The sequence below is a fragment of the Mus musculus genome, chromosome 5, assembly GCF_000001635.26.
Source record: "Mus musculus strain C57BL/6J chromosome 5, GRCm38.p6 C57BL/6J".
Classification (NCBI taxonomy): domain Eukaryota; kingdom Metazoa; phylum Chordata; class Mammalia; order Rodentia; family Muridae; genus Mus; species Mus musculus.
Genome location: NC_000071.6, coordinates 24,977,100 through 25,003,766, shown reverse-complemented (window position 1 = coordinate 25,003,766; position 26,667 = coordinate 24,977,100). Strand labels below are relative to the sequence as shown.

Genomic DNA, 26,667 nt, shown 5'->3' with positions numbered 1-26,667 from the left:
GCTATGGACATTTGTGTGCAGGCTGCTTTAATTCCCGTCTTCAGTTCTTTTGGGTAGATAGCTAGGAGTAGGGTTACACAGGAATCTTGTGTTAATTTACTGAGGAAGGGCAAATTGTTTTCATGCTAAATGTGGTATTTTCACCTTCTCGGGAGTATAAAGGTTCTGTTTTCTCCACCTCTTGGCCAATAGAAATTCTTCACACATTTGTGGTTGGGATTTGTGTTTCCCACGAGTATTTTCTAAAGCATGTGTGTGGCCCTGTTGCACTTCTTTGAGGGAAGTGTCTTTTGAAGCTTCCTGCCCTTTTTCCAGTCAAGATTCATTTAAGGAGGGAGGGAGGGAGGGAGGGAGGAAGAGAGAGAGAGAGAGGGAGAGAGAGAGAGAGAGAGAGAGAGAGAGAGAGAGATTGATTGATTGTGAGAGATTATGTGCACTGTATGCATGCAAGCACATGCAAAGACCAGAAAAGGGCTTTGGATTCCTCAAAACTGGAGCTGCAGGGAGTCGTGAGCCACCTGATGCAGTGCTGGCAACAGGAGCCAGGTTCTCTGGACGAGCAGCTAGTGTTCTTAACCACTGAGCATCTCTCCAGACCCTTCTGCCCGTTTTTAGTTGTTTTTAGTTGTGTTGTCTTTTTCTGCCTAGTTTGTAGGAGTTCTCAACAGTGAACACTTTGTAGATATTTATCTTGCAGATATTTTCTCCTCTGTGAGTCACCTTTACTTTCTGGTTGAAGTCCTTTGATGCTCACTAAAGTTTGGTTTTGATGGGGACTGGAATTGCCTGAATGTGTTGCCCCTTTGTGCTTGCTCCATGTTGTCATATAAACTTGTTAAAATGAAGGAAAGGGGGAGGATGGAGGAGGTGGGTGGGTGCCGGTGATTATAGTTCTCAAAGGTATGACCCTAAGACAGAGACGGAGGAGGAGCAGGTGGCACAGTGAGGTCAGGGCACAGCGGTGGGGACAGCAGTTGCTATCAGCATCAGTGGTTCATGCTCTGTGGCTTATGAATGCTTCTGCCGGATTCTCTTTCATCGTCCCTCTAAGACCTTGGGATGGGCTGAGCCTGCAGTGCAACCAGCAGGTTATGTAGAAGTGTTGAAACCACTCAAGATTGCAGGCCTGTGAATGGGCCCAGATTTCTCTTGGGGTTGTAGCCGACCTGCAGGCTAAACTCTTCCACCGCTGCCCCATTTTTTTTTCTCCATTTTACTTTGAGAAGAAACCAATCCAAGGCAGCCATCAGTTCAGATCTCACCTTCTGACCTCCAGTTCATTGTACTTCTAGTGGATGGGTACAGGAGTCGTTGAGGTTCAAAGGAACCCCAGACCCTAGAAAAAGGCACCCCTGCCCAGGTGATGTCAGGCCCTCTGCACCCAGGGTCAGTCCCATGGGCCATGATCCTGGTCTTTGTCCTTCCTGCTTTGTCTTTGGAACTTTGGGAGCCCTGGGCCTAATATGCTTTTACAGAGATCTTGTTGAGCGAGTACCTGTCAACTTCAGAATACAAAGGCCACAAGAAAGGACTGAATAGGCCCCTGAGATCTCTGACTCTCAGAGATCTACAAATTTTGTACTTTCTGCCTCCTATATTTTAGCTGAAAATAATTACTGCATAGGCGTTCACTTTTCTGTACATTTGTGTGTGAGTGCACACTCCCCTGGTGTGTGTGCAGAGGCCAGAGCTGTCTTCCTCTGCCTCTGAGTGCTTTGCTCCCTCGAGAGAGGATATCTCACTGAACCAAGCTGCCACCCAGTGTTGGTTCAGCTAGACTGGCCACCAGAAAATCCCAGCAACCCTCCTCCCTCGGCCCTCCTTGATGCTGAGGCGTTTTTTGTGGCCTGGGGATCCTATCCCAGACCCTCATACTTCCACAGCAAGCCCTCAGCACCTCTTTGTGTTTTTAACAGTAGGATTCCCTGTGGCCACTATGAAATCTCAGTGGGCTTAGATGTCACTGGTATGAGCAGAGCTGGGAAAGCTGAGGTGGTTCATCTTTGCCAAAACAAACACTCTCTTGTCACTCACATTCCCCTGCTCTCGTCCCCCCCAGGCACCACGAGGCTAGGTGTGACCCTGAGTGTGCTGGGATGACTCTGAGCCACATGTTGGCTTGAGTCAGGTGGGGAGGGCCTGTCTCGGAGGTGTGACTCAAACACAGCCCCCCGAAGGAGGAATAAGAAAGGCCCCAAGGGCGAGTTCACTAAGAACTAAGCAGCAACATGACCTTTAGAACTCTTCGTGAAATATGACACAGTATTTCGCAAGCAGCAGGAGTGTTCTCTCCAGTGTGCATACTGCGCCCTGCTCCAAGAGGGTCTGAAACTCACACCCCAAGGTTTTGATTGGCAGCAGCCTCTCAGGGACCTGGGTGCTTCTCAGGCCCTGTGAGGGTCACAGACAGCCCTCAGAGTTGAGAATAAGATTTCTGTCGATGTGTCCTCAGTTGCCTTCCCAACATCCCCGCCGCGGAGAAGCCTCTGCTGGATCCTAACTGTTCGTGGACAGTGGAACAGGTCGAGAATTTCAGCTCTCTTCCAGGCCACTCCAGAGTTCTGGAGGCTCCGATGAACCTCTGTCCCTAGATGTCCCTAATTGAACAGTAGCAGGTGGCCCCTCTTCCCATGCTGAAAACATAGGAAGTGCTTTGAGCCGTTCTCTCCACACAGGACACGTGACAGTGTCACTTAGCAGGCAAGCCGTGATCCCTGGGTGTTTGGACTCACACTGGGCATGTTGGTCCCAGGCCTCAGCAGCTGTGGACTAGCATGAGAGACAACCTTCTCATGAATGGACTAAGGGGCCCATGCAGAGATGATGCACCCCGCATTTCAGCTGCTTTTCTCCCCTCTAGGTCCTCACAGCTTGAGTGAAGCCTGTCATGACATCCGGAGTGTTTCCGTGGTAATGAGGGTCTAAGGGCTTTTCGGAATGTAATTTTAATATAAACACCGTCTCTGTGGAGTATGGAGTATGGCTCATAGTACATGGTTGAAAGAGAAGGTGGAAAATTGTATGATCCAGAAATCGAGGAGGTCTGCTGTGAGATAGTCTCTCCTAGAAGTGGCTGCAGAAACAAGAGCGGAGCAAGGGCAGCACTGGAGGACATGCTAATGTGGAAGGCAGACATTTCCATGGGGTCTCAGCCCTAGACAGAGAACTGCAGGCCAGGGTTGACTGCTGGGAGAGGGAGCACCAGCCTCTGTTAGGGATGAGCCCCTTCCTGGGTATGCAATACCAAGTGGTCAGACCTGAACCACATACTTGCAAACCAAAATGAGCTCAGCAGGTTGCATTTGTGTGTGTGTGTGTGTGTGTGTGTGTGTGTGAAGGACTGAGGCTATCGATTGGGGGGGGGGGGACACAGGATGGGTGGAAGGGAGGATACCTGGGAGGGGCTGGAATAGGAAAGGGAAGCAGGATAGTGATATGATTCTTTTTTTAAAAAAATTTTTTTGTTTTGGTTTTGTGTTTTTAAATTTTCTTTTGAAGATTTATTTTTATGTGAGTACACTGTTGCTCTCTTCAGACACACCAGAAGAGGGCATCAGATCCCATTACAGATGGTTGTGAGTCACCATGTGGTTGCTGGGAATTGAACTCAGGACCTCTGGAAGAGCAGTCAGTGCTCTTAACCACTGAGTCATCTCCCTGGCCCAATATGATTCTATTTTAATTAAAAATGTGCTAATTTTTTAAAGAACACATATAAAATAAACCCTACAGCTATGGACTGGGAAGGTGGCCCAGTGGTTAAGGTACCTGCTGTGCAAGCGTGAAAAGTAGAGTCTAGATCCCCAGAGTCCATGTAAGTGGTGGGTGCTGGGGTGGCCTGCCTGTAATTCCGGCCTTAGAAGGCAGAGACAGGATCCCAGAGCAAGCTGATAGAGAAACTAGCCTTAGCAGTGAGCTCTGGGTTTGACTGTGAGACCCCCCCTCACCTCAGAGAAGACGACAAAGAGCTATTGAGTATGATTACCAACCCCAACCTGGTGCTTTTACATCTATACACACAAGCACACACCTTGAAACACATGTACCCACAAACATGCAAAATATGCTTACATGTGCACAGGCATGCAGACACACACACACACGCACACACAAGAGCCACCTAGCATTACACCTCTCTCTAAATCCTACAGAACTGGTGTTAGGTTGGTGTTCTGAGGGTTTCCGCTGTCCCCCACCTGGCTGCTGTTACTGGCTTCCTGTGGTTTTTTTAAGGCTTATCTATAAAGACCTGGGCCACTTTACAATACAGTTTCATCCTGTGAGCTCTCCCATCTTTCTTTGCAATGCTTCCCTCTCCTGAAACCACCTTGTGTCGGTAGGCATTCATGCCAGGCCAAAACAGCTCAAGCGGAACCCTGCCAATTCCCCCACATCCCCCCTCAGTGGCAGCCAGTGACCCTGAAGGACATGGAATTCTTTTCTCCCTTCACCTGATTGGTCATTCTTAAGTTCCTCAACAAAGACTCCAATGCTCCCATGGGGTAAATTCAGAGCTAGGCTGCCTCAATGAGTTCTGGTCCCAGCGTACAGAGGAAGTATCTGCCCTCACCTGGAAGGATGCAAATCAAGGTTTTCAAGGTTGACTCTTATGCCTTTAAACTTTCAGGCCTGAAGGTCAAAGGTCAGTGTGAGAATGCAGACTCTTGCCTATTCTCTTTCTTCCAAGGAACTCACTGAGGGGGGGGGGGTATTGACCTTGGGCCCTGATATTGTATCTAGTGTATGCATGAACGTTCAGATTTGTCTGAATCGAGTTCAAGTCCATGCTCTCTGCCCTGGCTTGTCAGCTGTGTGACCCCCACCAAGCTGCTCCTCTGATTCTCCGCTATCCATCTTTAAATGGCACACTATTGATAGCCGCCCTTCAGCATTTATAGGGGCAAATGAAATAACAACTGTGAAGTTGCCCGGTGCCTTGCTTGGCTTAGGAGAGACTCTTGGTAAATGGTAGTTATTCTTTGGATAATGAAAATGTCATTCTCGCAGAACAGGGGTGTCTTTGAGTGGCTTACAGCACCCAAATCCCTTCAATCAGCAGCTACCTAGGGCACTCCCCCAGTTTAATCACCTCTTGCAGAGTGAATGTCCAGATAAACCCAAGTCCGCCTTGCCTGCCTCTGCCACGCTGCCTCCACTCGCTGATCTTTTCCTCGCTTGCTCTTTCCACACACTCTGCTTCTCTTCTAGTGTAAGAATATTTGTGATGTTGACTGGAGAGATGGCTCAGTCACTGAACTGTTGTCCCAGAGGCATAAGGGCCTCAGTTTGGATCCTAGAACCCACATCAAACGCTGGCCCCAGCCATATGCTCAGCAGCTGCACACTGCAGAGGCAGGACTGGGGCTCATTGACAGCCACCCACCCAGTCTAGCTAACTGCAGACTGCAGGTTCAATGAGAGACCCTGTCTCAAAAAATAAAGTGGAAAGCAATTGAGGATGGCAGCCAACATCACCCTCTCACCTCCACCCATACCCATGCAATGTGGACATGTGTGCACGTGCGCACATGTGCACACATACATACACTTCCCCCTTATGCATGCTTAATACACACACTAAAAAAGAATGTTACAACATTTTTTCACATAGTTTTTTATTTGAGCGTGCCTCCTCTTTGTATATGTCCAGTGGTCCTTCCAGACAGGTCTTTGCATTCTGCTACTGGTTTGCCTTTATTAGGTTGTTGTTTGCTCCTTTTTTTGCATTTTGTTTGGTGATGGGTCTTACTGTGTAGCCCAGGCTAGCCAGAAACTCATGTTCCTCCAGTGGTGCAATTAAAGGTACATGCCACCATCTGGATCCTTATTTAATTTTAAATTGAGAAAAGTTTAATTTTGTTTCAAGCAGAGTTTAGTTAAAATTTTAAAAACTTAAATGTGAAACTCCAAAATGTACTTTTGCAGAGTTTAAATCACAGTAAGTTTGGGCCATGTATCTTGATCACAGAGATACTCTGCTAGTGTACTAGAGGCTAAGCCAGATGGAGGGACCGAAGCACTGGGCCGGCAGCACCTGTCGTTTATAAAATCAGAAGTGTGCCCAAGAGGGGACACCAACCAGCCATTCCAGGAACGAGGAGCTCCCATGGAAAACGGGGACGACCGAAGTACAGGAGATCCAAGAAGGTAGACAGCCAATCCACAGCTTGAGGGCCCCCTGGGCATGAGGCAGCAAGTGTGTACCCTGTCTGCTGTCTGAGAACAGCAGAGCGGGGGCAGGAGCAGATTCCGTTGTCCTCTCCTGGTGCTGCAGAGAACACGGAAGGGAAAGATCTCAGTTCATCACAGAGGGGAAAGGACCGCAGTGGGGTGTGAGGGCTCTGTTCATGTGACATGGGCCAGCGACAGACAAAGTGGATCAGAACCAGAACAAAGGCTCACCCCTAGTGATTTAATTCCACCAGCTAGACTCCCAAACCCAGGTCTCACAACCTCCCCAAACAGCCCTGCTAGCAGGAGACCAAGTGAGAGGGACAGCCCATGTTCAAACCTCAGCACCCCCTCCCATAAGGCATCCTGGACTCTCCTCACCCTGTGGCCTCTTACTTGTCATCAAGCTTGTTCTGCAGCCTGTTGCTCTAGCTGGGGATCCATCGTCTCCTTGACTTCACCATGAGCAGGGGTAACTGGCATACCAGACTCTGCCAGAGAGTGACAAACCCGCAAAGACTGAGGGGTCAGGCCTGAATTCATGGTGGCCTCTTAAGGGCTTGGGCCCTCCTCACAAATTGATTCTCTCTCCTGTCCCCTCTATGCCTCATTTCCAGACGCCCTATTAGATAACAAACTTACACAGACATCAGTTGCTTTTGAAGGTGATGCCATCTAAACAGGAGCCAGTCATCCTCAGCCTAAGGCCCACTTAACTAATCTTGGGGTAAGTGGCTATCTGGGGGAGAAGCCACACAGATTTTATTGCCATTAGTTCAGGTTATTGGAATTTGATCTTTAAAAATTATCTGTATGTGTCTGCCTGTGGGATTCTGCTTGTGAGTGCAGGTGCCTGTGGAGGCCAAAAGAGGGCGTCTGATTCCCTTGGGGCTGGAGTAGTACCAGGTGGCTGTGACCTTCCTGTCATGGGTGCCAGGAACTGAGCTTGGATACTCTGAATGAGCAGTGCATGAAATGTGTGCTCTCCACCACCGAGCCGTCTCTCTGCCCTAGACTGTTAGAGTTGAAGTCCCCGTCATCGCCTGGTCTCATCCTGGCTAAGAAAGGTGGGAACATAGACTTCCTCAAGGCCAGAAGGCTGATTAGTAACCGAGCAAGTAACTGCTCTTCAGTGGAAGCTATCAGAAAGCAAAACAAAACTAAACAAAACAAGTTATTTCCCTCTCTTATTTACTTATGCTACTCGGACGAACTCAGGGCTTCGCGCTTTGTCAGATCAGACACTAGGCTTATGGTGGATGAGATTAGTGTTGGAGTCTCATCTCTGCTACCGTTGGCAGCAGGATCTTGGGAGAGTCGTAGCCCTGTCCTGAACCTCAGTTTCCCCATCTGCAATAAGAGGGGTTGAATGAGATCCCCTCCAAAGTCTGCGTTCTGTTGTGCAGTTCTTAGCAGCCAGGCTCCGTGCTTGCCTGAGACCTTCTGCTGAATCCTAGGATGATCCTGTCTCTTCTCCATCTTTCTGTGTTCCCCAGAGGGAACAAAGAAGACGCCGCAGCGGCTAGCTAGCCCTAGCGCTCTCCCAGCTTCTAGCTCTCAGAGACCCGAAGCACATGCATCAAAATAGTTGTGTGATGTCATGTCCAAATGGAATGTGCTCTGGCCAATTGGTGCCAAGAATTGTCTGTACAGGGTGGTTTCCTTTTACAGTCTTCTTAAAGAGACATCACGCAGACCTGCACATGACTAGCAGGCTGGTGCCGGCTCTGCCTACTCGGGCTCCCCTCCTGCTTTAAGTGTAAAGAGAGTAAATAACTCGGAGCTTGTCAGTGAGCCAGTGACCTTAACTACATAAACAGATCCCCTGCAAGGTTCTGTTCATGCCTCTGGTGGCTTCTTGCCTACTTAAGGACAGGCGGCGAGGCTGACACTGCCCGGAGAGGAGAGGTGCGGCCAGTCAGGACTGCTTTCTCAGGAGTCTCAGGGACCTGAGTGAGAACTGTAGAGAGAGTCCCTGTGTGGCTGCTAGGCTGGTCCTGGAGCATGGCCCTCATCTCATACTAATCTGAGAGCTCTTGTCTCGGACCCTCGGAGCCCACAGGCTGTGGCTGAGTTTGGCTGCCTTTCAGCGGTGGTAAGCTGCGGTTCCCAGGTATCCCATGCCTGCCAGCTGATGCTGCTCTCCTTCTGGTGAGCCCCCCTTCCCCGGCTGAGACTCACACTGGTTCTTCGAGTTCTGATATGTTCACCTGTCACTGCTTCTGTGGCCACAGTGACTCATGAAGCGCTTTGGAAGTCTGAGGGGCACCAAGAAACCCAAGGACCAAAACCGAAGCACCCAGCGGCGCCAGTCGGAACCCCATGGCCTTTTTGGTAGGCTCCCGTCCTTTCTGTTTCTCTGATGATCCCTGTGATGGCTATGTGCACGAGTGTGCATGTATACACATGTGCCTGTGGACTCATGTGTGACTGTGGCCAGCCGCTGCTGCTCCCTCTGGGCATAGCCCTGAGGCAGTGTTTAAGGAGAAAGAGTGACTGCTAACTAATGGCCATGCTGCTCCTAGGATGCGCCTGGCCAGCCACTCTTTGTAAAGCTATGTCCTTTCTCCAACCCACCTGGCACCATGTGGTTTAGGGATCAATTGGGATTGTTACTGGTTTAGGGGGAAAAGTAGCTTAAAGAAGAACAAGGATGAGTCTGAACTGTGAGCTTGTATTGTTACAAATGAAATGTGTATGGAGAGAACCCCGGCTGTTAAAGGAAGGGAATCCATCTCCTTGGTCCCTGACAAGAGATCTGGTAGACTGAGGGTGACTTGGAAGGGGAAACGCGTGCCTGGTTTGTGTCCCTTGGGGAGAAACAGCCTCTGCCACCTGCTGCCCTGGGTTCAGGAAACTGGGATCAACACCGTTGGGAAAGCTGGCGGACCTGCTGAGGTGGAAGCTTGTGTTTTCTGTTCAGATGGCGCTCTACAGGTGGAGCTCAAGTTGCTTTACTTCCTAGGGACCTGGATGCTCTCTGACTACTCCACCTTGGATGGTAGCTGTTGTGTTTTAAGTATGTGAGGCTGGGGCTGGAGGTGTGACTCAACTGATAGAGTACTTGCCTAGCATGTGTAAGTTGAGGGTTTGATCCCTAGCACTGAGTAAAACTGGGCATGGGGACACGCGGCTATAATCTCAGCACTGGGCAACTGGAGGCAGGAGGATCAGAAGTTCAGTGTCATCCTTGGTTACATATCAAGTTCAAAGCCAGCTACATGAGACCCTGTCTCCAAAAAAAGTGAAATGTGACATTTCAAGTGGTAAGAATTAATTTGTCATGGGTATAATAGCATGATGACTTTAACAAGACATCTAAGCAGTAAGGGAGGTGAGCTGAAAATGAAGGGGATCCTGCCTGCCTGTACCTCTTGCCATAGCTGATGCATCAAAGCCCTGGAGAGCTTCATGCTCTGAGGAGGGCCCGTGTGGAGATGGGGACTCCTGAGTCAAGGAGTTTTCAGTCTCATGGAAGAAAGATACAAGTCTGCAAAATGAACTGAAGAAGAGAATGTCATTTAGTGCTGGGGGGGGGGGCTTATAGAGGGATGGGGTGCCTGACCCAGCAGTGGGGGACGGAGGGATGACTGAACCAGAGTCAGTGATTCGCCTAAAAACAAGACGCTCATTTTCCACAGCAAAGATGTAAATACTCATTTACTATAGAATTAAATCTGACCCTGTTATTGAACAAAAAGTCTAGTTTTGCTAATGGGGACAGACAAGCAGACCTGTTATTAAATGCCTGGTGTGTGCCAGACAGTGGTTTCTGCCCTGTTGTGTGAGAACTGGCTGTTTTCCCTTCTCCTAAGCTGCTGAGATCAGAAATAATACTTTCATCTCCACTGAGTATCATAAGGGCTTGCATGCAAAGGCCGGCTCTGGCCTCGGGATCAGGGACCTGGGGGCTCTCCGGAGGAACAAGTTCAGACCCGCCGTCCTTCTCAGGCTGATGCTGCGTGGGGGCAGTTGCCAGGACTCTGGGGTCTAGGTTTCCCCTTTAGTTAGCATCACACTGGAGTAAGAGCTGGGAACCCTCTCCATCATGGCAGGCCCACCCCCACTGAATGAAGGGAAAGGAAGGCCATGAATTATAGAGGAAGTTTCCTTCCATCTCAGCTTGGCTAAGTCAGCCCACTCTCCACCTAACTCTCCACCCAGGATTTCCTGGTCTCTGGAGAAACGTGTCCCCCACAGTTCAAACTGTAATCTCCAGCCCCGCCCCTTCTCCATTTACACAATCTATTACAAGCACCCCTTTGCAGTGAGGTTGCTCTGGCTGTCTAGGAAGGGCCATTTTGGAGGTTGGTTTTATGTCCTCACCTCTATGGGGAATTTTACGCAAGCCTTTTCTTCTATGGGGATTTGAAGTCAGCACCTGCCTCTTCTGCCCTTTTGCTCTCCTCTGCAGCTGTGCCATTGTCTTAGGTGGGGCTTTCTGTTGCCCAGATGAAGCATCATGACCAAAAAGCAAGTTGGAGGGGAAAGGGTTTCTTCCACGTCATAGCCCATCACTGAAGGAAGTCAGGACAGGAACCTGGAGGCAGGAGCTGATGCTGAGGCCATGGAAGGGTGCTGCTCATTGGCTTGCTTTCCACCTCTTGTTCAGCCTGCTCTCTTACAGATCCCAGGACCACCAGCCAAGGCATGACCCCACCCACAGTGAGCTGGCCCCTCCCCCATCAATCACTAATTAAGAAAATGCCCTGCAGGCTTGTCTGCAGACCGATCTTTCTTTTTTGGTTTTTCAATATAGTGTTTCTCTGTGTAGCAGCCCTGGCTCTCGTGGACCTCACTCTGTAGACCAGGTTGGCATCAAACTCACAGAGATCCCCCTGCCTCTGCCTCTGGAGTGCTGGGATTAAAGGTGTGTGCCACCACTGCCTACCCCTACAGTCTAATCTTAAGGAGGCATTTTCATGAGGTTTCCCCCACTCTCCAATGACTTTATAGCTGTGTCAAGTTAACATAACAGTATCAGGTGCAGCTCTCTTGTGCAGACTGTCCGCCCTCCAGTCCTGCGCAGAGTTGCTCCCTCTGAGGACACCTCCAGCCCAGTGGCATGCTTTTACCTCACACACATGCACACACTTGTACGTCCACATGTGAACAAACCCACAGGTTCACGGACTTATTGGCATACTCCACACTCTGACATGCACCTGTGCACACACCTGCACACAGCTGTCCTGAGAGCCTCATGGCTTTCCAGAACAATTGAAGAGGATGAGGAGGGGACTCAGGTCTACCCACTGTCACTGAGCTACTGACATGGATTGGGCTATGGGTGATCTTTCCTCAGGACATATGAAGCTGTCACTGCAAAGCTGACTGCCTGGGCCAGTGATGGAATCCTCTTGGGTAGTTCTGAGTGACAGGGTGCTGGGCCCACCATGAAACTGGGTGTGGACTATGGCCACAGCTGCATATCTCCCACACGAAGTTTCCCGCTATGTGTGTCAGACTGAAAATTCCCACATACTCTCTCCCTTTGTCTCTTCAGTAGAGAGCGATCCAGATTACATCCGAGAAGAGCATACGGCGATAACATCAGTAACGTAAAAGGCGATGAGGAGGGACAGTACTAACCAGATAAGGGACAAGCCAAGCAGCCTCATCTCACCCTCTGCAATTATGGGCAGAATTAACAAGACCTGATTGGCCTGAGCCCCTGGCCTGCGACTTTGGCTCTTCCCCTGAGCCCAGTTCAGCAGGCTCATGCCATGACTGTGAGAAGCATCATTCATCTTGCCTGTTAGGTACTCTCCCTCTATACCAGCAAGCCCTGCTGGCACAGCTGCCTGGTCCCACTCACACAGCACAGACCTTGGCTGCATACTTCCCTGTGAGACCATCAAAAGCTCTGCCTCAGAGGTCAAGGCTGGAAAGCAAGATCTGCTGTGTGCCTGTTCTGTTCTTTTCTCCACCATACCATCTCCATCTCCATCCTCACTCTGCCTTTATCTCACACACACACACACACACACACACACACACACAGCTCCCACCTGGCCCTGGCTTCTAGGATCCTGAGTGTGCCATAAATACTCCAACACAGTTTTTACCTTTTCACAGTGGGAATTTTCATTATACACAGGAGCAAATGTACAGTGGTAGCCACTTCCAGGGCCCACCACCACCCACATCCTGCCTGTTCCCCTGGAGCCACTCTCCACTGGCCCCCTTCTATCTCAGAGGGTGAAGAAGAAGCAAAAGTCAGTCCTGTGGGACACACAGCCCCATGAGAGTAGACCAACAGTGGGGTCTTTGGTTAATGATACTGTCTCCACCACATGGCAACGTGGGACTCAGTTGGAAGGGTGTTCGAGTTGCTCTACAGCAGCCGCCCGACCCATCCCAGATCTTGTCATTGCCACAATTCTGTCCATGGACCTCCTTCCACACCCCAGTCCCTGGACACCGCCAGTCTGCTCCCTGCCTCTTTTGGATTTGACAAATCCGAACAGCAGTGGGCTCATAGAGGGAGGGCTGGGAAAACAAAGTGCTTGCAGGCAGGCATGAGGTCTGGTGCTCAGATCCTCAGGCCTCCGAAAAGCAAGTCATGGTGCATGGGGTGGGGTGGGGCAGGGGACCGGCAGATCCTAGGCGTCATCCAGCCAAATCCAAGAGCTCCAGGTTCTGTGGAGAGGCCCAGTCTCAAAAGCTAAAGTGTTGAATGACAAGGGAAGCCACCCAGCCTTGGCCTCTGACCTCCCTCACCACATATAAAAGTGGAACTGTGCAGTGTTCATCCCTTTGTGAAGAACTTGTTTTGAAAGATGGATGGTTTTTGTTGTATGACAGGGTAGCAGAGCTGTCTGAAAGGAGGGTGAAGGATTGGCTCAAGAGGGTGACCACAGTGGGGGCCAGCGTCTGGTCAAACATGCTGCCAAGTGGAAAGATCCAGGCCGTGCAGAAGTAAGACTCTCGGTGTTCCTAGGACCGCCTGCAGGCCAGTGCAGCAGGATGGGAGGAAGCACAGTTGAGTGCTGAAACAGCATCCTGTGGTACTCAAGCAGGACTGAGTGTCTCGGAGCTCCCAGGAGCAGTGTCATTTGAGGGGCAGCTCTTCTGAAGGGCCAGGTTCTGAGCAAAACTCAGAGTTAAAGGACAAGTGGCAATGGGCCCAGAAACATTGCAGTGTGTTAGAAGATACTAGAACAAGCCTGTAGAACTGAGGAGGAAGAGGAAGGAGAGGAGGAGGAGGTGGTGGAGGAATAGAGGAATGGAGTGGGGACAGTGGAGTTAGGAGAGGGCATGAGTTCAGGGGATGCCTGCCTCTCAGGCTTCCATGGTCCAGAACTTGGGTTAACACCTGGCTTGGGCCACAGTCCATCCCTGATCCTTTTACTACAACCTTTGAGATAAACCTGGAGAGAGAGATAAACCAACAGAGAGCCATGTATCTAAGATGACCACTCAGTGCTTTGGAAAACACAAGAGCTCAGCTCCTGCAGAGAGCAAGCAAGGTCCATCCTGTAGTTATCTGTGCTGCGGGAATGGAGAAGAGAAAACATTGAGAGCTCTGGATATGCTAAAGAACAAATCAACACTGAGTGTTCTCTGAGGCCCGGATGATTTCTTGCACCACCCTGTATCCTTGGCTCCAAGCCTTGTGGGCACTGCTGATTTCCCTAAGCTGCTTAGGCAAGGGCTGGGTGCCGCCTTAGCCATGGGGGAGGCAGCTTCTCAGGGGAATGTGGTTATAAGTGGTGAGTAGATGGGCTCAGGGCCCAGGGCTGGGAGTCTTGCTGTAGCAGGAAGCAGGTGAGGGGCCCCAGGCGAGTTCTCAGGGGAGCTTTGGTGACTTAGGGCTTGAGGTACTTGAGGGGCCCCATTATGAACAGGAAGAGATAACCCAAACCATCAAAGGCTGATTTCCTAAGCCAGAAAGAGCACTAAGTCAGCTTTCCCAAAATAATCCTCATAACATCTACTTCTTTCTGTCAATGTGAAATAGAAAATAGCAGCTAGTAAATAAGATAATAGTTTATTCTGAGTGCAAACACCAGACATCATGGTTTGGAACACAGACTCAGGTAACTCAGGATGATATTAGTCCCCAGAGAGATGACCAGTTATACAGTCCCAAAAGAAAGGTGACAGGGCTGTCCAGGAGGTAGGCTACCAAGAAGTGGGGAATCTCTCTTCCAGGATTTGATGCAGAGACTTCAGCAGGGTGGAGACACTTTCTGTAGGAAGCAGGTGCCCGCCCATTCCTAGCCTCAAGGGTGGAAGGGGTCAGAGGCCCAACAGCCAGCATACATTTTAGGGTCTTATCCAGCAGTCACAAAAATTCCAGGTCAGAGGCAAAACCTAGTACTGCATTACTGCCATTGGGGGCCAGAGACCACCCAACACAGCCTTGGCCAGAGACCACCCAACACAGCTTTGGCCAAAGACCACCCAATACAGCCTTGGCCTTTTTATTGACTGCTTTCAGATAGGGTCTCATTATCCAATTCATTCCTGTCTCAGATGGGCTCAGGTCACACATGTTGACACCACATGCTGCGATACTTGGTCTTTTGATCCACATCCCATCTCTCTCTCCATAAGGCTGTGATGCCCCCCACTCATCAAATAGCAGACCATCTAGAAACAGCCCTTGACTCCCATGGGCTGGAGTGAAGTGTTCTTCTTCCTGCTTCTGTGAGAGAGGCCCGTGGAAGCAATCTCGGTGATGGGGAGGTCCACCATGGGTCTTTGAGAAATTCTCAGATGCTTCAGAATAATACAAACACGCACAAGCTCCCCCAGATGTGTTTCTGTTGCCCAGCTCTTTATTGTGTAAACCAGTAAGAAGATGATAGATATACAGATGAATAAATTATAGATGATAGATAGACAGACAGGATGGATGGATGGATGGATGGATAGATTTTTATGGTATGATAGACATTGATAGTTGTCCTAATATGGTTTCTATTGCTGTGATAAGCACTATGACCAAAAGCAACTTTGGGTAGGAAAGGGTTTATTTGACTTACATGTCCTAACCACAGCCCACTATTGAGGGGACTCAGGGCAGGAACCTTGAGCAGGGGACTGAGGCAGAGGCCATGGAAGAACGCTGCATAATGGCTTGCTCTTCATACCTTTCTCAGTCTGCTTTCTTATACTACTGAGGACCACCTGCCCAGGGAATGACACCGCCCATAGTGGGCTGGGCCTTCCCACTTTGGTCATTAATCAAAAAAATGCCCTACAGACTTGTCCACAAGCCAATATGATGGAGACATTTTTCTCAATTCATCTTCCCAAATGACTCTAGCTTGTGTCAAGTTGACAAAAACAAGAACTAACCAGTACAATAGTGAAATGTACAGATAGATATGTGTAGATAGCAGACAGACAGACAGACAGACAGCTGCATGGAGATAGAAGATAGATGATATATGGTGTTTTCATTTATTTTCCTTTGTTGTGAAGAGACATCATGACCAAGGCAGTTGTAAAATAAAGTATTTAATGGGGACTGGCTTACACACCTCCTAATTATTCCCAAACAATTCTACCAACTAAGAACCAGGCATTCAAATATATGAGCCAATGGGGGCCATTTTATTCAAACCACCACAGATTGGGGGCTGGGTGGGTGGACAGACAGATGGTGTCTTAGTATCTGTTGCTATGAAAAGACACTTTGACCAAGGAAACTCTTACCAAAAAAAAAGTGTTGAATTGGGTCTTGCTTACAGTTTCAGAAATTTAACCCATTATCATGTCAGGGAGCATGGCGGTACACAGGCAGACATGATGCTGGAGAAGTAGCTAAGACTTCTAAGTCTGGATTCACAGGCAACAGGGAGAGAGAACTCTTGGGCCTAGCTTGGGCTTCTGAAATCTCAAAGCCCACCCCCAAATGACATACTTCCTTCAGAAAGGCCATACTTTCCCGATAAGGCCACACCTCCTAATCCTTCTAGGGACTGCCATTCCATGATGAACAAGCATTCAAATATGTGAGCCTATGGGGACCATTCCTATTCAAACCACGAGAGAGTGAGAGAGCGAGAGAGAGAGAGAGAGAGAGAGAGAGAGAGAGAGAGAGAGAGAAGGAAGGAGGGAGAGGGAGGGGGAGAGAGGGAGAGAAGGAGAGGGAGGGAGGGAGAGGGAGGGAGAGAGAGAGAGGGAGAGAGGAAGAGGGAGGGAGAGAGACAGAGAGACAGAGAGAGAGAGACAGAGAGACAGAGAGAGAGAGCAGAGGAACAGGGCAGTAGGAGTTCTTTAGAATGTAGACTAGCAGTGGAGAAAGCAACCCTAAGATGGGAGAAAATGACCCTGCACCCTCATCTCTCACACTCAGACAGGATGCTCTGTGGCTGAAAGCTTGGTGGAGGAGGACATGAAAATATTCCACCAGCAAGAGGCAGCCCTGACCTTGATTTTTCAGGACAGGACAGATGGTGACATTTAGAGAAAGAGAAGCAGCTTCATCCTGGGGAGCTACCCACAGCCTGGGCTGTGTGAGGGCCTGAGGAATCTAGCCTTGGGGGCCTCAGACCCCTTCCTCTGCAGTCTCCCTCCCTGAAGCAGGGTCCACTCCCCTCCAATGGGCTTTCTAGGAAGGAGCCTCCCTGTGCCGTGGGGACGAAAACTCTTGGAAGTTAAAGAAAGGTAAAGACAACAGGGGAGCGATGGGTGTTGCTGCTAATACTGAGGGTCATTTTAGATCTTTTGTTTAGTTTTTGTGATGCTGGGGATAGAGCCAGTCCCCGAGACCCCTGAGGCCCATGGAAACATCCACAGAAGCCAGTCTTTGTCTGCCCCACCTGCGTTACCTTTCTTCTCCCTGGAAACAAGAGCCAAGCTTCTGCCTGATCTCTCCTTTCTCCTCTGCCTCCTGAGCAGCCTGGCATTCCTTGTCATGCCGCTCCCCCCCCCATGGCTGTGACACACCCCCTCCTCTGGGGGACTGTAATACACTGTCTTTCCAGAGGAAGCTCATCCCCTGACCTCACTACCCCGAGTCATTAGAAAACTACATTTTAAAACACATTTCCCACTGCCTGTAAACCTAGACATTAATTGTCCTGGCTTCTTTTTTTTTTTTTTTTTTACACTTTGAGTGCAGCGTTGTCTCAGGGAGCTCGGCAGGCCACAGTCTACATAGGACACAGATCATACACCCAGCCTTTGAGGATGGCACGCTCAGTCTCCAGGTTCCTTCTCATCTGCTGGGCTCAGTCTGGGGCCCCTGGTGGTAGGTGCACACAGAGGCAGCCTTAAAAGGTAGGCAGCCTAGGGTGGGGATGTAGATCAGTAGGTAGATAAAAAGTGTGCACAAAGACTTGGATTCCATTCCCAGCACTATATAATTATGATTGCTCATGCCTGTAATCCCAGCACTCGAGAGACAAAATAGCGAGATCAAGACTTCAAGGTATCCTTGGCTACAGAGTGAGTTTGAGCCTACAGGAGACCCTGACTCAACAAACCAACACTGACAGCCCATTCCAATCCCCTGCCTGCTACCCTGGGCCCAGGCAGTGCATGCCAGCCTGCCTCTGCCTATTGTCTAAGAGCTGCACAAATGTAGGACTCTCTCCTCACCTGTGATTGAGCTTGGCACCCATTCCCAGTCAGCTCTTCTCACGGTTCCTAGTTTGTATAGTCTCTGCTTCCTAGCACACTCAGCCTCAGCCTGCCCATGGCACTGCACGCCATGAGGACAGGAGCCAGGAACCCCCAAGAACAGGGCCGCTCCATCCTCCAGGGCTGCATTTCTGTCAGGATTTCTCTGTGACTGGGAACCGGAGCGGCACTGGGTTTGTAGCCACTTGCCGTTGCTATAGCAACCCCTGACTTACACCAGCTACACACTAAAAATAGATCATCTTGCCCCTAATATAGAAAAATGAAGGAAAATGAGAGCAGGCAGGACCCTTCCCATCCAGTTATGCGCTGATGCAGCGGCTGGGTCTCTGTATGCGCGCACCCACTCAAGAGTAGAAAGAACAGGATGGAGGGGACACACTAGAGTGTCCTCAGAACTGCTGTGGCCTGGCTCTTCCCCATGTAGAGGCCTCAGCTGTCCTTTGTTCTGAACTAAAGCATTCAATAGTAAAGCACAGTTTACCCAAGGCGGGTTGTATGTTCCAGACAGCCTCTTCATGTACCCCAGGCTAGCCCTACCCTCACATCCATCTCCTGAGTTCTAGTCTTGCTGACGGGCACCCTCCACCTGGCCTGTTCAGCTTTTCAGTCTTACTTCTTCTGTGGGTTGTGTTTTTTGGAAGGTAGGGCTGCTGTCGTTTGCAGAACAGACAGCGTGAGAGCTCCTAGCGACAGCATCTGAAGTACTGAATTGCTTGGGAACGCTGTGACACAAGTGTTCCCCAGGAGTGAGCCTGGGGAAGGAGAACCTTCAGGTACTTGAAGGACCACCCATCCTCCTGGGGAGGAAGTACTGTGGGAAGACAGACCTCACCACTCTAGGACCAGCTCCTCCCTGGGATAGCAATGGCTCTCGATGCATTCGATCACGTTGTCCGAATCATGAAAGTTCAAAAACATTTCAAAATGCTTGAAGATTGTTCTGGAAGGGGTTGTGCAGGAAAGAATTGGGACCTGTCCCTACGGAGTCCGAATTGTGGCTGTCTGCCTGTCGTATCTGAGACTTGTTGATGGCATTTCCTGTGGTGGAATGAGTCTGTGTCCCCCTGAACAGCTGTCTGCACACAGTGGGTGCACTGTAGCCTTCCTTGTTCTTGGGAGCTGTTTTGTTTGTTTGTTTGTTTGTTTGTTTGTTTTTAAGGTGATGGGAGATGTGTGTGGGGCTTCTCAGAGCCCCTGGCTCTGCCATGGGGCTGAAGTGGTAGTGGACATTTGTGAATATGTAGAGCTATGCTTGGAATGTGGTGACTTGCATGTTAAGACGAGGACCTCTGCCCATAAGCCAGGGACAGCCAGGAGGGGCTGGGGGGCTTGGATTTGGGCCTTTGTGGGAAAGCCCACTGCCAGGAACCAGTGGGGAGACACCCTCCGCTTCTCCCATCCCCCATCTCTTCCTCCTCCTCCTCCTCTTCCTCTCTCCTTTCTCTCCTTCCTCCTCCTCTTCCTTTTCCTTCCTCTCTGTATCCCCCACCTTTATCCTCTTCTCCCTCTTCTCTCCTCTCTTCTCCTCCTTTTCTTCTTCATTCTCTTTCTTCCTCTTCTTTCCCCTCCTGTCCTTCCCCCCTTCCCTCTCCCTTCTCCTCTAACTTCCTTTTTGTGACCAACAGATAAAACTTTTTTTTCATCATCTGGAGCTGCACAGCTTGAGAGAATTAAGCACATGCTCATTATGATGCCAGCTCGCCCCCCACCCCCCATCCCTCTTCCACTCTCAGAATTCATCTTCCCAAACTGCCTTTATCACACAATGATCCTTCCCATCTCTGGCACCCCTCAGTCTACTGTCTCTATGAATCTGATCATTCTGGGGCCCTCACAGAATGAAATTGAGCCGTGTGTTTCTCTCCATCTCTTCTGTCCGATGCCCTTAGGTCCTTGTGGGCCACAGTACATATCTGTGCTGTGTCAGGTCTTCCTGAGCTGTGCTGGGTTTCTCCCATGCTTTTGGAGGCTCCCCCATGCTCTCATACCTTCCACACACCCTTGAAAGGCTGCGTAATATTTTGCCATTTGGAGACCCCTTTTGTACATTCAGTCATGTGTCACAGAATATCTGAGCTGTGTCCCCTGTGACACCAGCCTCCCTCCAGATGTGATGAAGCAGCTGTTGTCCCTGTCCTCTCAGCCTGGGACTGGGCACAGAGCAGCCAGCTCACTTCCTTGCAGTGAGGGCATTAGGTCTCTGCTAATGGTGGGCACCACATCCCCACACAGCCTCGCTCAGCGCCCCCTGGTGGATCTAAGCCAGGGGTGCTGCACTCCTGCCAGCCAGAGACACCACAGCCCACAGGACTCACTGCATACTTAAGTACCTGACCTCAGACAGCCCAACTGAAGGTTCTGGGGCACAGATGGACATAACACCCCCTACAGTCTGGTGTGGAAAGCCGATGTCCAAGCTGCTCTGCTTTGCAGTCCCATGCAACCCTCTGTCACACTGTCTCCTTCAAGACCCTAGCACCTAAGTGTGAGTCAGTAAGCCAGGCACACACCCAAGCTCATGCAGGCTCTACAGTACAGGGGACATCATAGAAAAGGTCCTTAGAGAAAAGGAGCCCAGGACAGTTCCCAGGAAGGAAGATGTGCAACTCACAGGCACCATCGGGCAAGGACCAACCCCAATCACCAAGGGCCTGCAAGCTTCCCAGTCCACAGGTTCTAAGCAGCTGGCCCACAGGTGCTGTAAGGGACAGCAGGGTCAAGCAGCCATCAGAGCCCTGGGTCAGTCTGTAGTTCAGAGAAGTGCATCTTGTAGTTTCCAGAAGTGAAACAAACAGGAACGATCTAACATCAGATTGAGTTCAGGTGAGCAAATGTAACTCGAGTCATAAAGACTGACTCCAGCTAGGGAACGGGCTCAGTTAGGAGGCTGCTAACTGTGCAAGTGTGAGGACTCAAGTTCAATCCCCATCCCCAGTTTAAAGAGCTGGGAGAGCGTGTTGCTACACACTTATGGGAAAGCAGAAACAGGAGAATTCCTAGTGCTTACTGGCCAGACCAGTTTAGCCAAAACAGCAAGCTCTGGAGCAATGCTGTCTGGAAAGATAAGGTGGACGGCCCCTGAGGAACACAACCCAAGGCTGACCTCCGGCCTCCATGGGTCCGTCTGCGCATGCAGGGACACACATGCACATCAGCACACACACATGCAGGGGAAAGGAAGCAGGGCAAGGGAGAAGAGTTAAAGTTTAGCTGTTCAATCAGTTTCCAGTCAGAACCCCCAAGTAAAAGAGCAGCTGGGTCTGCCCTGACGGACCCCAACACCAGTGAGCAAGTGTACCGCAAAGCCTTCTTCCAGCAAATTCTCCACAAAGGCTTGTCCAGCCCTTATCAGGGTGCCTGTGCATTAGGGGAAAGGTTGCCCACATATGGAAGGAGAATGCCCCCGGTGCCCTTAATTAAGGGGAAAGGGCACAGGGCTGTCGATGGAGGCTTTCAGAGCCAGCTGGAGAGTTGACAGGCAGTTAAAGAGCTGAGGAATGCCATTTAATCAGACTGGGTGGTGTCTATCTAATCAGTCTGGGTATGTGTTAGCAGCACACCCCAAATAAAGTGCCAGTGACAGCCCTGGTTGGCTAGTGTTGAGCTGTCTGCTGATGGCGGGAAGGCCACAGCACATGCTGCTGTGCTCCTTAAACCCACAGAATCTCTTGAAGCAACAAGCCTAACTGTCTCTGTCCCCACCAGAGCCTATTTCAGAATAGATGTGTTTCTGCCCCCACCCCATAACAGTTAAGCTTCCCCCCCCCCCAGTCCTTTCTGGGGGCTCTTCCCTCACTGTTGGAAGTGAGGCTTTGCTACAATAAGGAAGGCTTAACTATTATGGGATGGGTGCAGACCCTTCTGGAATGGAGGTTGCTGGTGGCTCTGGGGTACTGCAGGTCAAGCCCAGGGCCACAGGCATGCTGAGTAGGTTCTTACCACCGAGCTTGCCCAACCCCGAGTGTGGGCTTTGCTGTAGAGTGGAGGAAAGGGAGCCAAGGGCAGTGTGCCCTTGAGACTGGAAAGGAAGAGCTTGGCAGGCTGTGGGGCTAGTCGTGTGGACAGAAGAGGACGTTTCAAACACTCCTTTCACCACAGAGCTGGCAAGCAGGTCTTTCAGCTCTCCAGTGCCACATGGGAAGTAGCTTTGCTCCAAAATGGCTCTAGCCAAAGCCCTGTCTTAATTATCCACAGTCTTGCGCTGTGCGGCAGCCACTGTGCTAGGTGTGACTGTAGTTTTCAGTGCACAGACAGAATTATGAACGGCTGGAGTAGGTTGCTTGCAGGTGACGCTTACCTCTGTTCAGCCCCACACCAATGTTTTGGGGGTTGTCTAAACATGTGTGTAGTTAAATAGGTATTACATGGTGATATTTAGATATTCGAAAAGGACGGAAGAGTATATGGTAAAACGCAAGACCTGCACACTGGAACAAAGGCTCGGTCCACAGAGGGCTTCTTCAGGGATGCGCATCCCTTGCTCTCTACCTGTCACAGCGCCTTCCTGGCTGCCACTCCCCACTACTTACCCAAAACTCCTAGCCTAGTTCAATCCTCAAAGGCTATGTAAATATCCATATGTAATGTAATACCATGCTGAAGAGGTGGACACATGACATCTCAGGGCCTGCTGACCAGTCAGCCTAGCCTATTCAGTGAGCTCCAACCAATGAGAGACCTTATCTCAAAAGACCAGCTAGGAGGCAGGTGAGCTGATGGCCAAGCTGTCTCACACATGTGCATGTACACACACACACACACATGCATGCACACTTACATGTGTATGTGTACCCACAAATGCACTCACCCCTGAAAACCCCATAAGGTATATGTGTAACACACTCTTCCCTCTAGAACTCAGTCCCCTCTCTTCCTGGAAGCAGGACACTCCATTGCCCTTGAGAGACACTGCAGGCACTTGGGAGCTTACTGTTATTATAGTCATTTGATATAAATGATAGCACACCATACATTTTGTTCTGCTTTTTTAACCCTTCCTCCACGTCTGCCTACACAACAGAGATGGAGATGCATCCCATTCCTAAGCAGCAGAGCTTCTCCCTGAGGGAAAAAGAAACAAAAGGGAAAGGCAGGAGTATCCCCGGGGATGGAAGAAGTTTATTGTAGATAAAAGGAGAGTGCAGACAGAGGCACAGAGAGCCCAAAGTGAACCTGACACTAAGCTGGGCCATGTGAGGAAAGGGGAGGGAGAGGCGCCACTGACCAAGAGGGTCAACCTGGGCTGAGAGACTGATCAAAAGTCAGGCATAGGCAAGGGGGGCGAGGGGTATACAGGGGCAGAGGAGCTGGCCAGAAGGGATGTTAGGGTAGGGAGGGAGGTTTGCCAGCCTGGAGGCTCAGTAACAGGTAGAGACCACGGGATGCAAGGAGAACTTGGAGGCCAACATCTGCTTTGGTGTGTTAATGGGCACCTCAACCACTTGTCCTGGGTTTGAGCCCTAACCTAAGAAACCACACTGTGGGAAACACGTTCCTTAGTAATCTAGATTCAAGGAAGTTGGGACAAGGTGATGTTTCAAAGGCAAAATGAAGAAGGTAGCCTCAGTTATTTTGGGGCTTTGCATCTTGTTTTGTGTGTTTAGTTTGGTTTAGTTCTTTGTTTGTTTTCACTTGTTCTGTTTTTTACGGTTTTTTTCTGTGCATGTAAATACCAGGGTGTCTGTGTTACTTCGTGCATGGTGATAAGAGGACAACTTGCAGGAGTTGGTTCTCACCTACCGTGCAGGTCTGTGGGATCGAGCTCACGCTGTCTGGCTTGGCGCAAGTGCCTTTTACCCACTGAGCTGTACCATTGAGCATTGTTTATTTTCAAACAGTAACCTTTGCCCACAAGTGTCATAACAAGGGTGGTGTCGGTGTGACTTTGAACGGGGCAGCTGTCCTTGAAGAAGTATTTTCTGTGATAAGCAGCGGTGGCCTTTGCAGAACGCTGGTCCTGACAATCTTTTTGTGTTGTTGTATTCCCAGACCTAAGCATAAGCCTTCTCCCTTCATATTCTTCCATCTTTATTTATTTCATTTCTTCTTGTACTGGGTTTTGATCCATCTGCAGATGGATCACATCTCAACTCCTTGCTATTCATTTAAGAAGTGTTGTGACACAGGGGGCAGAACAGAGCTTGAAGCCACTGCTGCTCTGGAGGGTGAGGCAGGGGAATCACTGGAGCGTGGCAGCTGGCTTCGAAAGATAAGCCCTAGGGACACAGCAAGGTTGTCGCTAGATAAAGAAAGTCAGCATCTCTTGGATAGGTAACTTTATCTGTGGAGCAAGTTCATGTGTATAAAATCATTGGTTCAAAGAGTGAATACAATTTCTTTTTGATAGATAACATCAAGCTTCAGGCATGGGGCAGGTTCCCTGGCCTCTCAAACACGCCTGAGGGAGAGGCTGGGGACTTTGGCCAGGCTTCAGGAGCTGGGAGTTAATCTGGAAGTGTGACCTCCTCACATATAGAGCCCCAGCTTCAGGAAAAGGCCTCAGGCAGTAAAGCTGGCACCCTGTCCAGCAGGTCTGAGCTGGGATCTGGGGCCCCAAGAACTGAGCCCTGGGCTCCTGTAGGTTCTGCACAGCCATATCAGGCCAGCAGGGACAAAGCAGCAGCCTGAGGATGCCCCTCAAGATTCCCTCACATAGAGATTGTTGGGTGCACTGGACAGGCATGGTGAATGCCTGTAACCCCAGCACTCAGTAGGTACAGACAGAGGGGTAGGTGAAAGTTCAAGGCCAGCCTGAGCGCACAGTGAGCTCTAATCCAGCATCCTGAGACCTAGCCTGTATGGAGGAAATCCTGCAAATACAAAAGGGAGACAAAGCCTTTGATGGATTAATGATTCCTAGGAAGGGCTGGCAAGGAAGCAGGTTCAAAGAACCCTTGGGGTACTTCTGTCCAAGCTTAGAACTTATACCAGAAATTGAGCCGGGGGTACAAATGCTGAGGGACAGAGCACATGCAAAGACTGGTCTTGTGACTTAGCAACCAGTGTGGAGTGCCTGAGCCAGCATGTTTCCTCATTCCTGCCACCTCCCAAGGCACAGGGCCATCTACCCAGAGTCTCCATGAGCTCATGTATGTGGACTGACACGTGTGAGCCAGAACATACAGATCCTACATAGATGAAGCATTGCTTGGTAACACAGCAGGCTAGTGTCTCATGACAGACCAGAAGCAGCAACCTTTCCCACCCTCTAGGGGCCTAGGGTCAAAGCGGAGCAGGGCTGGAAGTGGACAGGCCTCTTCACAGACAGGGAAAACTCAGCACTGTGAACTTGAGATTCCACAGGAGGGGAGTCCCATGCAATTCTATACCATTCCATAGTCACCAGCCATGAGACTCACCGTAGCTAGTTATAGTATACCAAAAAATAAATTCAAGGGTACCAAGTGCCTTTACAGAGCCCCCAGGATGCAAAGAGTGTTCCAGAGAAACCCCCACAGTGGCCTCTAAAGCAGGGACAGCAGAGACTTCACAGCCAGGACTGAGCCCTGGGACACATGGCAGACCTCTGCTAAGGTATAGGGTGCACTATGTCTCTTAGAATTCACAGTTGAAGCATCACCTGCAGTGTGACAGTAGCCAGAGAGGTTTTTAATTAAGGACACGTGAGGGTGTGAGGGTGGAACAAAGAAGAAGAGGGCTTCCGAGAACACACCAAGAAGGTGACCGTCTGCCAACTGGGACAAGGACCCCCACCAGACCGGACTGTGAGGGGCCTTGCAGCCCCAGACAATGAAGCTACAATGTGTTGCACAAGCTGCCATGTTTCACTGTGGCGCACCATTGCTGCAGACTGCTGTGGAAGGCTATACTGAGGAACCCTCACATCACAGCCCCCCTTTCCCACCCAGAGTCCCAGCATCTGGAAGATATAAAGCAAGGTTTGGTCTAAGGGCATGGCTCTGTCAGTAAAGTCCCCAGGACCCACATGGTAGTACCCTCCGTAATCATGCCATGATGGATGGAGATGGGCAGCTCCTCAGAGCTGTCCCTAAGACCTCAGTGCCCAGACAGTCTAGGAGAATCAATGAACCCCACAGTCTGTGAGAGTCTCTGCCTTAAAAATCCAGGGTAGTGTAATAAAAACACATAGTGTTGACCTCTGACCTCCAAGTACACAGGCACACATGTGCACACCTACAAACACGTGTGCACCCCCACAAACATACATGCAATGTCGGATGGACACAAAGAATGGGGAGGGTAGGCAGTAAATTGAAAAAGAGCCCAAGCAAGGTCAAGGCCAGTTGCCCAGAGACCCACCCCTCCTTGGGGACACTTCCTTAGCAGATCACCAGCTGTTGGCCAGCTTTATGTACTCAAAACCCTACTACTCACGGCATTTTTGGCACACTGGGAGTACATTTGTTTCTGGTCTGGTTCTTATTCCAATTAGCGTCCGCACAGGTATGGGCACACTAGGACGTGAGGACCCCTTCACCCCATCAATAGGTACTGACTGGTACCATGTAGGAGAGCTGTGTGCTGGGCAGCCCTTCCCACGATACACGGTTGGAACTTAGATTTTGTGCCCTCGAGTGTCGAACATCTCTCCACTCCCTATACACTTCCCAGAAGGCTGGAGTGAAATCCCATGCTTGTTTCCTTGAGATAACCTGTCTGTCACCCTGAATGGCGTGTGTGTGGAATTCCCTGATTCCTAAGCTGCACAGTGACCATCTCTTGGGAACACTCACAAATAGCTCAGTGCGTCCTCTGTATTTTCAAAACTTAACTTTATAAGGGCAGCCTCTTCCTAGCTTTACTGCCTCAGACTCTTATGGGAAGGTCATGGCTGCTCTCCCTTTCTGCCATGCCCGCTTCCCTAAAAGGTCACAGGAGCTCTGGGTGTGGCCTGGGTGAGTTGGCTCTGAC

At 50.2% G+C, this 26,667-nt stretch overlaps 1 protein-coding gene and 1 long non-coding RNA gene across 10 annotated transcripts in view; one reads left to right on the top strand and one right to left on the bottom strand.

Moving 5' to 3' along the window:
* The window catches only part of Prkag2 (protein kinase, AMP-activated, gamma 2 non-catalytic subunit), a 243,548-nt gene that overhangs the window by 102,516 nt on the left and 114,365 nt on the right, over positions 1 to 26,667 (top strand). The window contains exon 1 of one of the 9 annotated variants that reach the window (NM_001310480.1): positions 8,014 to 8,505. The exons of the other annotated variants lie outside the window; for them this stretch is intronic. Within the exon in view, the coding sequence (NP_001297409.1) occupies positions 8,412 to 8,505 (94 nt within the window). The 5' untranslated portion in view covers positions 8,014 to 8,411. Of the gene's footprint in view, positions 1 to 8,013; positions 8,506 to 26,667 lie in introns of those variants that run through there. 9 annotated transcript variants of the gene reach the window in all.
* On the bottom strand, positions 5,599 to 17,925 carry 1500035N22Rik (RIKEN cDNA 1500035N22 gene). The gene is made up of 2 exons (NR_166410.1): positions 17,731 to 17,925; positions 5,599 to 6,268 (listed from the first exon to the last, which is right to left on the bottom strand). It is a non-coding gene; the product is annotated as an RIKEN cDNA 1500035N22 gene (long non-coding RNA).